The following is a 14,615-nucleotide window of genomic DNA, read 5'->3' on the forward strand; positions in this document are numbered from 1 at the left end:
TGTACAATGCAGATGACTCTTCCTGTGGCTCTACGGTTCCCCAGGAGTGAATGCTGCTTGTCGGGACTTTGATGCAATCAACTGGTTTCCTTATATAGGACATTTTTGACCAATCTGTATAATCTGACCCAATCTGTATAATATGATTGAACTTGACTTTGTAAAGTGCCTTGAGATGACATGTTTCATGATTTGGCGCTATATAAATAAAATTGAATTGAATTGAATTGAATTGAATAATGCATTTGGCCACCGGACCGGACTAAATCGTTCGGCGGGCCGGAAAATTTATACCGATTCCTGGACGGTGACTACAAACAGAAAAAAAAAACGGCCGATGACGCCATGAACGCCGAGCAGGAGAAAAACAACGACTTACCTTCCTATCAACTTGGCCAGTTTTCCAGTCTTTCCGAGCCCCTCGACACTCAATCCATCGTTTGAGCTGAGCGTTGGTATGTTGTTCCACAGTTCTACCAGTAAAATGGGCGCCTGGACATCCTCTTGTGAAAGTTTAACAGCGGAAAAGTCGGTCATATAGTTTTATCTGTTGTATGTGTAATGGCTGGTTGCTACGTGCGCTCTCACCCTGTTTGCCCAACCTTAGCGGCAAGGGGCGTTGCTCATGAGATAGTGACGTCACGTGCGCGGTACGACATTTAGATATTAAAATCATACACCAAATAATATTCTAATGACATATTAAAATTATAGCCTAATGATATAAAAAAAAGTCGAGTCTTTTTCTCAATTTCCGAGTCAGAATGATCTGAAATTAGGAGTCCGAGTCCAAGTTCGAGTCATCAGTGCTCAAGTCCAAGTCAAGTCACGAGTCTCTAAATTTAGCTAAAGACTCGGACTCGAGTTCGAGTCTCGGACTCAAGTACTACAACACTGGTAGGTAGTAGTCAGCCAGTGAAGAAGCGTTGGATACTCAGTGTAGAAGACCATGAAAGGATTGCTGCAGAGGTGAGTTGTTGTGGAAAATCACTGTTACACTGGTTTATAGTAATGTTATTTAATATATTAGGAAGATGTGCTTTGTAGTTAGAAATACCTTTAGTTGTGTCTATGCTGTGTAGGTATGTTGATATAATGTTTGTCAGCAAGATATTTTATTATTTAAGTTGTACTGAAGTTTATGGGTAATGGGGAATAAAACATTTGGTTACTGAACTTTGTATAATCTTGTCCCACAAAAATGCTGTAACACATTTCATAACACAGCCTTAAAAAATGGCAGCAAATGTTATTAAAATCAGGAAAACAATCTAGAAGAAGTCTTTTCAGAAACTGTCACGCTCTTGAAGATCATCACCACACCCATGACCACAGCAGAAGCTGAAAGGTGCTTTTCAACTCTGAAAAGAATCAAGACTTTTCTGAGAAACTCAATGACTCAGGACAGGCTGAATGCATTGGCCATGTTGTCAATGGAGAAAAGACTAGTCACAGAGATGACTGACTTTAACAATTAAGAATATAATTGAGAAATTTGCTGGGCAGAAGGAAAGGAGGGCAAAATTCATGTTCAAATAGTGCTATTTTTTAAGATTTGTTTTGTTTGTTTTTCATTTGTTTGCTTGTGTGCGCCCCCCTCAGTTTTTTTAACACCAGCCGCCACTGGTTATATGGTAATAGCGTGTGATCTGTCTTCCCTGGATGATGTCACAGCTAACAGAACGCCAGACCAGGTGTATCTATGAAAAAAAAATGACAGAGAACAAAAAGGTAAAAAGTGAAATAACAATCAATGAATGTAAATTGGAGAATAGTAGGAGAAATCAGCAGAGTGAGAAAAATAGACCCTGATATGAGAAAATAACTAAACAACTGTTACATAATCTTACAGTTAATATTCCATCTTGTGGCAATCCATCCATCCATTCATCAGGAATTTAACGGTACACAAAAGTTTAAGCAAGTACCTTGGATTTTAAGATATAGTTTGACCTTTGTTTGGTTCGGGTCCATTAGGGAAGAAACAAAAGCTTTTATGTTCTACTTCATTCATCTGTTAAGAAAGTAGGGCTGTGCTTTTCTATTTCAAAATGAATGTTTTCTAGTAAATGTTTAAGTTTTAACAACAAATGCAATCATTACAGTGCCCATTCAAAACATGCGCAGAGCATTAATGTACCTCTTCAAAACTCTTCAAAATTGTATTCAGATTACCAGTACAATACCTGGTTCAAAACAATATTGTTTCAAACTACAGGACCTGATCAAAATTCTGAGGGAGAAGAGGATTAAGTGTAGTTCTGCACAAGGGACAAAAATAGTCTCAGTTTACATATCAGGAACCAGGGGGCATCAACTCTGCACATGCAACAGAGAAGTTTATTATGGTGCAACTGCCCATATCGAAACCTGTCACTGTTGGATGCTGCATAAAGTTTTCTTCGCCTGTGCTCTCAATACTTTTTTGTTGCTGTGTCGCTTCATGTGCCACCTTCATGCGCTCAACATTCAGCATTTGTATGGGTGTGACGCTGCAGTCGTTCAGTAAACCAAACTGAAAGGCCCCTGCTGAAATTTTCTGCACATACAAGTGTACTGTAGCACCCCATATCATCCATCCATTTATCATCCCAACATAGTGCATATTTAGTCATCCTCCACACATAATACTTTTGACTTCTCTTGGCCTATAACCTCATATAAAGAGGGCACGACCTTGCTGCATAATCACAGCTCGGTAAGAATTCAGTTTTTGAATATTATTTATGAGAGCAGTGACTGTACATGCCTCCAGAGATTTGCTATCATTGCCCTTACATATTTGGTAAATACTGCAGTTCATCATATATGCCTTAGGCTGATGAGAGTCCACCAAATGCATCTTTATAAGACTGTGGAGGCTTTTTTATTAGTCAGAAAGTAGAAGAAAATTGCGGTCCTACACAGCATACCCCATTTCCTTGCATTGAGTCCTTGTGTGGCTGCATCCTGATTAAACGAGTAGATTACCTTGTCAGAGTAGGATTAACAGACACTTGTTCTGATGTAGCTGACGCCAGCCACAGATTGTATGGATCTGTATCGATCAAAGCAGTAAAGGCCACAAGCAAGCTACGAGTTTATCTTGAATAACTGATTCCCTGCACACAAAGAGCAGCCACATCATCATCTTCTAGCTTTCCGCTGCACTCAGGCATCATTATAACGAGGAGTGCCGTCACATCAGAAGATGGCAGACACAACAAAAAAATAAAATATTGTACGGCTGACAAAGAGCATTTTTGTTTTGCGAGAGGATGTTAATGAAAAGCTGCCATGCTCTGGAATCTGATTATCTCTTCTTCTTTTTTTTCCAAATGTGAGATGTTGATCTCATTGTTTGAAGGAAGAATTTCAATTGTGAGATGAGATGCGAGAGGAACTGAATATCCCAGGGTGGAAAAAATATGTCTTACATTTTAGTATTCAGGTTGGTGTGAAGCCTTTTCAATCTGACGCATAAACGTATGACTACCGCCTTTAGGGCACTGATAAACACTGATGTGATAACTTATGCCAGTCGATGTCCTAACTGAGAAGTTAGAGAATAAACCTCATGCTAGATGCTTTGGAGAGAAAATAAATCATTTTAAAACCTAACCTTTCTGATCATGGAAAATCGAAGCATGGAATTATGTACTTCATCTTAAAGGACCATAGTGTAAGTTCCAGGATTTTTGCAGATGTCTGCCCCCTCTGGTGACAAGTTGAAATTACACCAGTGTTATTGGAAGAAGAGGCAAAGCACCCTCTGCTGTGACTGCACAGGTCCTTTATTTAGAGACGTAATGTCTTCTGAGGTAAGAAAGCTATAGATATTGAAGGTAGCCAGTGTTCTCTCGCTAATGTAACGGTTACAGCGGAGACTCAACAAAGTAGCCAAGGTGAACGAGAGCGTGCAGCGCGTCACACCCACATGCACGGCCAGAGGATTCGGCCCGAATCCCTGGCTCATAAAATAACCAATCCAGCCTATAGAGGACACACACATTTTACACGTCGGTAAATTGTAACGGCATGTATGGGGGGGAAAAAAATAATGTTGAATTTCAAAGTTGCGCTATGCACCTTTAACTGTTTAATTTAGAGATGCAACAATTAGGGTGTGAGGGAGAAAAAATGGTTTCACTCAAGATTGAAATCAGCAGGTCAGAACTTAAATAAAAACTAGAAATCAGTGTGGGGCAGGTAAACCCCAACACATAAATGAAAATAGATAGCAGCATTATCCAATTTTTTTGTTATTCTGAAGCTATATAGATTTTAAAAATTTAACACAAGGGGATTATTAGCGTTAATAAAATCTTTACTCAGTCTCATGTTAGAAAAACAGTCATTGAACAAACTGGCAAAAACAGGCTTAGCGAGACATTGGCTGTTCATGTTTTTTTATTTTTTATTTTTTTCCCACCATCCACTTGGAGAAGGGTTTGCTTTGACTAAATCTGTGGGGTCATTCTAAGGGGCCACGGGGTCCTTTGGAGTTATCTGCAAAAGTTTGTAGGTTACAGTTTCTAATCTGATGTGTGTGTGCTTCCATAAATATGTATCAAAGCATCTGTCCCTAACCTTTATTTAATATTTCATTAGGCTATAAAATGGCCTAAAAGCACATGCACAATTTATATTATATATAAAAAATATATAATATAAAATAAAATCAGGTTTTTTAGTTTTGACCTGCTAATTGGTGATTATTGCCTTTTTCTGATTCCTGGCCGATTGATTGGTGCATTTGTCGTTTAATCTAATGGTTGTCCCTTAACAATAAAAAAATAAACAAACCTTAGAAGAATAGTTGCTATAAAGCTGCCTCCTCTGTACTAAAAATAAGCTATTGTCATCAAACGTACAGTTTTAATATGCATTGAAGTGGATCTATGCACTGTAGCTGTGTTTCATCCCTAACACACACTAGCTTTTGATTTTACTTTTTTTTCTTTCTTCCCCATTTTATGGGTCTTCATTTTACCCTAATTCTGTTTCTCTGTAAAACTCAGTGGCACTTGTTTTTTTTTTCCATCTTGTCATTCTGCTCCTCCTTCTGCTGCTTTTCCCCATTATCTTCCTCTTCCTCTACCCATTCTGGCACCTTTTTTTATTTCCCAAGCTCTTCTTCTTCTCTCCCCCCTCCACAACACCCCCAGCTACCCAAGAGAAAAAGCTTGTTTACACTTTCTTTTCCACGTCTCAGCAGTGTGTAGCTGTGACGCTAATCTTGCTTTCAAAATGTTTTTTTTTTTTTTTCCGTCTTTAGATTTTTTTATTTTTTTCCCCCCCCCTGTGTCGCAGACACCAGCAGCATACACCTCTTCTCCTCCCTTAAATCTTAAGCTGTCTTTCTTCCATCTTAGCTCCTGGGCACTTTAAGGCTTGCCACCTTTAATTCAGATCTACACGTTGAGACGGAGCTGGCGAGCCAGGCACTCCAGTAAGGCAAAGCCGTAATTTTGCTCCTGAGGAATTCAATCAGCTTGCGCGCTGCTGTGTGCTTGTGTTTTGGCAGCCATTGCTGCCGCTAAGCGGTTAGCGATGCCTGTCACCATCACGGGGCTCTATACAGCCAAAGAGGTCCAGATGATGATGGATTGCTATAAAATGACGGTGGCTGGGGGAAAGTAATTACTAACTTTGCCTGGGGTGGAAATTCAGCAGATAAGCCCCCCTTTTTCCAGAGCACTCTAGCTGTGGCGCCAAAGAAGACAGGTGAAGGTCAGAGTGGAGTGAATATTGACAGAAACAATGTAATGACACCCAGGGTCATACAGCTCTAAACCAGCTTTCATGTCGGCAACCAAATGTCATTGAAAGAGGAATCTCAGAAGAATGTGGTGAATTTGACCAATAGGTCTATTCATGCTGCGCAGGTATCGACAGACATAGGAGGGAACACAAGGCTGTTCAGAGGAGTAACAGAACGTGGGCCAAATATACAAGGGTGTGATAATGAAAAGAGCCGTTTTACTGGAACCTGGAAAAGATTTGTTGAAATATCATCACTGGGGTTCGGGCTTTCTTATTGCTCTGTGCTAAACGCTACAGCTTGATGACTCAAGCTGTAGTTTACTTAGTCTACTACTACTTGTGTAGTGCTTTGTAACAGCCCCCCCCCCCCCGAGTAGAGCAAGTAAAGTTACATAACATGGGGACCTTAAAGAATCACCCAGGAGATCGTCAACTTATGTCATGTAATGAATTATTATTCGCAAATAGGAAAGAAAAGTGCTTTAACCATTTACTGTGTTTAAATGGACCAAGACAGAAAGGACAGCTTCCCCACTCTGTCATTATTACGATGTTGCTCAACAACCATAACAGAAGACTGAGACAGAGGAAAAGATATTCAAACAATGATATTTAAAATATCCATCCATCCAACACGCTTATGGGTCACCATTGACAGCTGGACAGCAGGTCACCAGTCAATCGCAGGGCAACACAGAGACAAACAGGACAAACAACCATTCATGCACATACTCACACCTAAGGAGAATTTAGAGAGACCAATTAACCTAACAGTCATGTTTTTGGACTGTGGGAGGAAGCAGGAGTACCCGGAGAGAACCCACGCATGCACAGGGGGAACATGCAGAAAGACCCAGGGTAGGACTGAAACTAGTAATAAAACGAATCATCCAATGAGTAAAAACCATGAAGTGTGGATCAGTAATGAGGTTGGACATGTGTGGATGTGTGCAGCATGTCCTGATGAATAAGCTGGCTGCACAAACACAACTAAAAGGGGGGTGCAGAAGACCTCCACCCGAAACAAAGGAGGGATATAGCTTTTACGGGCTTTTCTTGGCTCCATAGTCCAAATTAGCCAAGTTCTGCCCAGATGCAGGAGCAGAGATTTGGAACCTAGCTGACCCTGCTGAAGAAAAGCATCGTCACAGCACGACACTGCTTTCACCATCTGTTACCACGGGGATGATGTATTTAAGGTGATGTGCAGCATTAATAAAAAAAGAAAAGTGTTTTGAATCTAGGCAAAAATGTTTGATCGACATTTATTTAAAACAAGTTGATGCTCCTTTTGTAATTCCTGCGTTTGTACATGTGTCTGTGTGCTACATGTGCTGACCCGTCACGAGCGGACGTCATATAAGGCCAACTGCACAACCCTCAGAAATGATGTTTGCTGCCCAGCAGCTTGCCGCCCTGATCACTGCTTGGCATGCAAAAAAAAAAAAAAAAGAAATCAATGGAGCGCACCGTCAACATAAGCAGCTTCTAATGCTCTTCCTGTGCGATAGGACGGAATTAGATTGCTGCCGTGGCCCATAATGGCATGGCCGGGCAGGTGAAGAGGATTGAAATTGACGGTGATTGAAAATTAATCGAATGACCCCGACATGGGATCCGCGGATGTGCTCGTGCCCCGCAGGTTGTTCATAAAGCAGTGGATAATTGCACTGACAGGCCACTAGTGCTCCGGAGTGTGACCTGGAAGGAAAGGTTAAACTTCCCTCAGCGACAACCTGACGGATGGAGAGTCAATTCAAAGACCACTTGTTTGTAAAAACAGATGATTTATGCTGTATTTACATAGAAAACGGTGGAAACGTGTCACAACTCACTCAGCTGCATCAAGAATATAAGCGGATTAACACCTCTGTTAACGGTGGGACGTACATGTTAAAACATTAAGTCAATCTTTATCCAAAAAACTCACAGCATAGTGCTGATTTTAACATTATACACTTCTGCAGATGTGCTTTTGACTGTAAATCTTACAGTCTAAAGCTAAAGGAAAGCTGTACGTTTGTACAGGTGGCAGAAAAGCAGCATATTGTAAATCTTTTCTTGGAAAACCGAAACCCTCTTATGAGGAGCATCTCTGCTCAAACTGTGAACTTAAACTGTTCCTTATTGCACACTAATGAAAGTATGCATTACGACAACCAGAGAGACTCGTTTCTTCCCACCATTCTTACATCCTCCTCCACTTAATGTAGTCGTTCCCCTGCTAATCCTCCCAACTAGATGTAGATAGCTTTTGTGTTATTGCTCATATTGCTCATCATAAGCATCATCAGATGCTTAACAAGGCCCTTCTAAATACTGTATCACAGAGGGTCGCTCTTTCGCGTTGTCTTGTTTGGTTCATTGAAGTGCTCGGGCAAAAATGATTTGTGTCGTCACAATGGCTGAACAGGTCATGGAGTAAATTGAATAGAGCATACTGTCGAAGCACGCAGTGGAAGGCTAAAGATAAGCAGTTATGATAAAATCAAATAATTACATGACTGAATCATACATATTTCCATAAAGGATATTACCATTTATATTGTCATGTGGTCTACTGTTTTGCCACACCGGGAAGTTAAACTTAAATTATGTATTTATTTTTTTCACCAGGGCTGAATTGTCCCCTATTTATTGGTTTTGCCCTAATAAAAGGAATAGAGGTTAAGGTTTTCATATTGTAATTAATTGTAGTTTTTCAGAAATAACCATGTGCCTTCAAAGAATGTCACTGCGGAATCGAAAATGCCATCAACTATTAAGTATTTTTCTCAGTGTCGCTATTGAGGTTGAAATTTTAGCGTCATCCCAGCCTTTATTACCCCATTAATTACTATTAGCAACACAATATAAATTTTATGTATATATATATGTTTGTACTTTCAAATAATGTAGGGAACCCTCCCCAAGTATGATTGCGTAGTACTGTGTGTTAAGAGTTATTTGTAGTATTCTATATTCTATCTGTATTGTATATTGTAAGCATTCGAAAGAAAAATAGACATTTTATTTATTGTTATTTGCTAGACATCCATATCAGGTTTTAAGTTCTAGGTTGGTAGGAAACAATATGTTCTAAAATATATTTTCTTCCTGTTATTTTTCCTATATTTTTCAATTTTAAACTTAAAATTTCAACTTATAAATAAAAAAGGAACACATAATGACATTGTATCCTTCATAGTGATGGTATTCTATTATTATTTGGATACGCCTGCATGTCAATGCTAGCCATGTGGAATAACGGTGCAGTTCAAATCATAGATTATGTTTCATTATAATGATTCATTGTTATTTGTGTTTGTGATACCTTGAGATATTGTAATGCATTAAAGTGTTTTATGTTGGAGTGCTTTTGCATTCTAAAAATTAGATGAAAAGGGTCATTACTGTAATACAGAAAGCCACGACAAGCACGTTGTAGCACGTCAAATTTGAAAGTTGTCTCCTGTCAAAACTGACCTGCTGCACGCCACGGACCATAATGCACTTGCATTGTTTGAGAACACGCTTGTTACTCCTCTGCACCGACGCCGTCCTGTTTTTTTCCGGTGTGTCACAGCGCGTGATTGCGATTATCCTTGCCCTGTCCTTCCTGTCCCCGGCTGAGCATATGCCCACCCCCTTGAGGGTTTGAGATCCGCGTGTCAGCGCGGCCACCTGCACTTCACAGCTCTCAGACAGTTCACATATTTGGCTCCAAAACATAACTGGCAGGCACAGATCAAAGGAAGAATGACTGAATGACAGCAGCTGGATCAAAGTCGCCCCCCCTACACAAACACATGCGCACATTTAAAAAAAAAAAAAAAAAAATCCTCATGTTTCTCCCTCGGGAAGATATTTGGTGACCGCTCCATCTCATGAAAACAGGCCACACTGTAAAACCCCACACAGATGCCTCCTCTGCTTAAGGTGCGATAGCACGAGGATAACGTGAGAGATCTGAGCTGCAGAGGAGAGGGGGGGCTCTCTTTGTGTTTCATCTCATCTCCTCCAGCTTGAAAGAAACGTGCAAACGTGCCTTCAATTGCCCGGCATGCTTCCCTTCCCACGGAGAGGAGCTCGTTTGTTTTTGGTGGGCATGCTGCCCCGTTAAGGGAAAGAAGTAAAGGGGGGACGTGGCGAATGTGAGGGAGGGCTTCCGTCCAAAAGGGATGATTAGAAAAACTCGAGCTGGTGTTGATGTCCTGACAGAAAATTCCCCCTGTAGATCGCGGCTGACCAAAAAAAAAAAAAAAAAAAAAAAAAATCTGCACGGCCGGCATGTTCACACGCCTTTGAGGAATTTAACCAGAGGGGCGCATCGTCGTCTGTGCTTTGTTATCTGATGCCACCGCAACTGGACGCGCATGCATTTGTAGTGCTAATTAAAAACCAAACCAAAATGTCCACGGTTGGTCCAGATTGGGGGAAACGATCAGAGTTAGAAATGGGTGGATGTCGTTAGATCTGCAGCCAGCCAAGGTCCTGGTGTGGGAGAGATCTGGTCACCATGGGGATGAGACAGACTGCATTATCTGCTCAGTGGCTGCCTGGCTCAAGAGATTGCTCGATGGAGGGGTGGACGGGCGGGCAGCAGGATGAGACATGTCCTGTTCTGCTGTGAAAGCCAGAGTTTGGCATTCATGACGCTGTTTAATACCAGGCCTTGCAAAACTCTTCATACTCCCATTGAGCTGAATTACATTTTGTCACGTCACGACGCAAACCTTTAATATTTTTCATTCGGGTTTTAGATGCACCAACACATTGATTTGCATAATTTTAAAGTGGGAGAAAAAATATACCGTTTTCATACTCTTTTTTTACGCCAATATCCCTGAATGAACTTTAATGAGGTAGCCTGATTATTAAATCGAGTATTCTAAAAAGAATGGTCCAGAAAGCTGGTCCATCTTGCTGGGAAGATGGATGGAGCTAAGTTCAGGGAAATCCTGGACAAAAGCCTGTTAGACACGGCAAACATCTACAGACATCCAGGAAACACTGACCATTAACATAAAGCAGGGATTGCAGTGTAATGGTTTGGATCAAAGTATGTCTAGAATGGCCCAGTCAAAGCCCTGACCTAAGTCCAATTCAGAATCTGGGACAAGACTTGAACATTGTTGTGCACAACTACCCAATCTCCAACCTGACGGACCTTGACCTCTTTTGAAATGAAAGGGGCAAAAAAAACAGAGTCTCTAAATGTTGCAACAATATGCAGCTGTAATTAGAGAAATAGGAGGTTCTAAAAAGTATAGACTCAGGGGGTCAGAACTTGCTAAAGGTTACCAGGCAGACTGTTCAAAGGGGTTGCATTCAGGGCTTTAAGTGTACTGCATACAGGTGCATACGAGCCCTTCTTAATTTTACCTCTTAGCGTACCCACATCACGGCCCCCCCGTCGACATTTCCAAAGTTTACAGTTGTAGCCTATTTCTTGATTCTAAAAAAATCTCCTCATAAGAAGCCCATTGCCTTGGCACATAACGCTTGCCGTACATTCAAGTAGATGTAGGCGCTTGGTATGAGCGAGGAAAAGCGTAGGAAAATGATCACAGCTGTGATGTTTACCTGGCTCCAAGAGGGCTGAAAGAGGACCTGAACTGGAGCAGAGTTGAATGATAACTGTGAACAGTCCTTCACTACAAAAGAACACAGAGGTCGGACTCAGCGGTTATCAGCGCATCCAACAGAGAACCTGCTGTTGCACAAACGACTCGGTAAGATCAGGGGCGGTGCTAGCTATTTGGGGGCCCTATGCACAAATGCTGTGGGGTGTCCCCCACATGGAAATAAACAATAACACAAGATTTGTCAGGGTGCTTCTCTTTATATCCAAAATAAATTCTCAATATTTTTTTTTGAAAACATGCAGGTACATAAGTAATTGGAGAATTAACATTAAACTAATTTTGTATTAACAAAAGTGTATATACTTCCACACAGGATAACTCTGTTTACCTATAAAGGAGAAAAAAATAAACAAAGACAATAGATTTTAAGTGGGATTAAAATGAGAAACAAATTAAGTACAATGAATGAAATGCAACAATGGGCAATGGGACTTTTTTGTCCTGTTTTGTTTAATAAAAACATCATAAATGTCTGACTTTCCAGAGGAAACTGAACAATGTGATCATGACAAGTTTTTTTTTTTTTTCCTGGAGAAGATTTGTTAGGAGAAGTTCATTAAAATCAAAGCCCCTCATTAATTATTTTAATATTTGCTAATTATTTTAGACTAAAAGGCTTCAACACTGCTGTTCAGAGTAAATATTTTTTTAATTAGGGCAGATGTAACAGGCTGAACATGGGGTCAACTCTCATGTCTTTTTTAACTTTGCATTTATAATTTTTCCTGTTTTTCATTTGTTCAAAGAAGTTTAGAGTTGCTTTTGTGAAAAACTGTGTGAAATGGTGCTAAATAGCTATTTTTGTTACAGTAGTAATAAAAAAGTTACTATTGCAAGGTTTTTTTTCAACATTCCTATTGCCAACCTTATTTCTCATTCATCAACTCACTTTGTTAAAGTATCACCTGTAGCTTAGGTTCTATTTTCACTATATCCCATATTGGGCTCATGGAGGGGGGCACCACAGGAGAGACTGGAGAGACGTCCATCTTTTTATTGAGCAAGTATGTTCATACTGCTTATATATAATAACATACCTCAGGCATATTTATTTCAAATGTGTTGTTATTATGATGATTTCTATAACTATGATTTTATTCTGGCTGGACACCCCCGTGTGCGCAAAAAAGGGGAGTCCCGACACTTATTTTACAATTAAAGCACTGGTAGCATTTATCTGCGTTTTAAATGTATTCTAAGTGTTAACTCAGGTGTACGATTCATCAGGTTTTAATGATTAGAGGCTAAGGACGATTTGAAGTTTACCTCTTGATTATGGGAAATATCAAGAATCTTTATTGTCATTTTGCACCCATAGAGAAAACTTTTTGAGATGTCAGCTCTGAATGCACACCCAACACACAGACACAACTAAAAAACATCCATGGATAAACAAGCATTAGAGAAGAAGCTAGAGAAGACTCTCAGAAGTGCAAAAACACAATAAAAAAAGATTTATTCAACGTTAAGCCGTACAACAGAAGAGAAAGACTTATCAGAAGAAGACTGTGCAGTCATTAATAGATAATATGGCATATTCAGATAATAATCTGATGTTCAAGTTAAAAGGTAAAGATGTAGCAGTGGATTCACGGAGCAATGTAAAAAAAAATCTGCAATTTGCATGGATGTAACATATTACTCCCGGAGTAATATGTTGCCTTTAAGTCAATGATACGTTGTCATTTAAGTTGTTGTTTTTTCTTCTTCTTCTGTTGCAGGTGTTCCTAATAACATTGGTCCAGTCAGTAAGTAAACAGCATCAGAATGTTAATAAAAGCACCAAATGAATGCTTAATGCTTCGCTTTGCTTGCTGTTCCGCCCTTCATCGAACATCCCTAACTGTGGTGCCAAGTGTTCATTTCTGATTCAAATCTCCTTGGAGAAAGGCTCTCAACAGCTATTGACTAACATTTTTCTTGGCGGGGGTTGGCGTGAGGTGGTAAGCAATAGCTGGAGGCTATATTGTCATGATGCGGGCATATTAATTTACTTCATTCAGACTCAACCAGATAGCACTTGCCTGGCTCTGCATGCCCAATGTCATTTATTTTTTTCCCTTCCCCCCTTCCCTCCCATGCATTATAAATAAATGGCATCTAGACTTTATTAAAGTGCCAAGACCTCTCTGGCAGTCTAATGTCATGGGGGGTCATTTTAATATAAGCCTCAAACGCCTTGGCTGGTATTATCTTCGTCAAGCAGTAGCCCCTCAGGAGGATGGAGCAAGAAAAGAGGTGCCATGTCTCAAGTTACCGCTGCCTGGAAGGCGGCGTGATGCAAGGAACCATACGACTGTATTGAACAAGCCAAAGTGCATCCACAGCCGGGCTCAAGTCTCCTTAATCTACTTTATTCCCCGCATCTTAGCAAGTATTCTCTATTCTCAGATTGATTAGTAAATTGCCTCTTCCCTGCCCGATTCTTTGCTGACGTTGACTGGCTGATTAAAGAGCCATGTACGACCTCTCTACACTGTTGCAAATGATCAAGGTGAAATTTTGATACTCGAGTCATTAAATAAATATCAAATTGGTCTTTTGGCTCTCATACAGAAAATTATAATACTTTACAGTGAAACTAATGTGACACAGTGACACAATGTCATTCTGGGTCATTTACATTTATCGGTACATCTGGTAAAGAAGTGCAAAAAGCCTTAAATTAAATTCATCTTTTATCAGAAAAATAACTTTACATTCAAAGATATCGAAAAAAAAAAAAAAACCTTAGCTTCAGTACATTTATTCAGAGAGGGATGAAAAAGCATCCTATGGTAAGAAACAATTATGTTTTTAAAAAAATCCCAGGGGCAACAATTATTGTCAGCCCTACTTCCTTTACCAACCTTACTGAAGTTCTCTATAATTCAGACTAAACCTATCCTGTTTTGGACGAAGTAGGATTAGCAGAAAAATAAATCTAGTTGCTAAATGCATGAAGTAATAAGAAAAAAAAAACATTTTAGAAATTGTTTTTGTACTTTCTTCAAAACTACAAAATTTGGATAAACCAGAAGTGCCATACTTTGAACAACACGGAAAAGCCCAGGGGTCTCATTTATAAAACTTTGCATGGAACCCATATTAAAAGTGTACGTACGGCAAGAAAAAAACAAACAGATTTATAAAACCATGCGAATGCACACCAGCACGCAATTTTCCTTTATAGAGCACAGCTGTATGTGAACCAGGTTCCCCCTCAGGTTCACGCCCAGATTCAACCACAAATGGTCAACGCAA

The 14,615-nt window shown here is 40.0% G+C and overlaps 1 protein-coding gene across 10 annotated transcripts in view; it reads left to right on the forward strand.

Annotated features, from left to right (window-relative positions):
• The window catches only part of ntng1a (netrin g1a), a 190,625-nt gene that overhangs the window by 141,662 nt on the left and 34,348 nt on the right, over nt 1–14,615 (forward strand). For all 10 annotated transcript variants that reach the window (XM_036124782.1, XM_036124786.1, XM_036124783.1 and 7 more), the window contains exon 5: nt 13,094–13,120. In XM_036124782.1, coding sequence (XP_035980675.1) covers nt 13,094–13,120 — 27 coding nt within the window. The remainder of the gene's footprint in view (nt 1–13,093; nt 13,121–14,615) is intronic.

Source organism: Fundulus heteroclitus, chromosome 21 (assembly GCF_011125445.2).
Source record: "Fundulus heteroclitus isolate FHET01 chromosome 21, MU-UCD_Fhet_4.1, whole genome shotgun sequence".
Lineage (NCBI taxonomy): Eukaryota > Metazoa > Chordata > Actinopteri > Cyprinodontiformes > Fundulidae > Fundulus > Fundulus heteroclitus.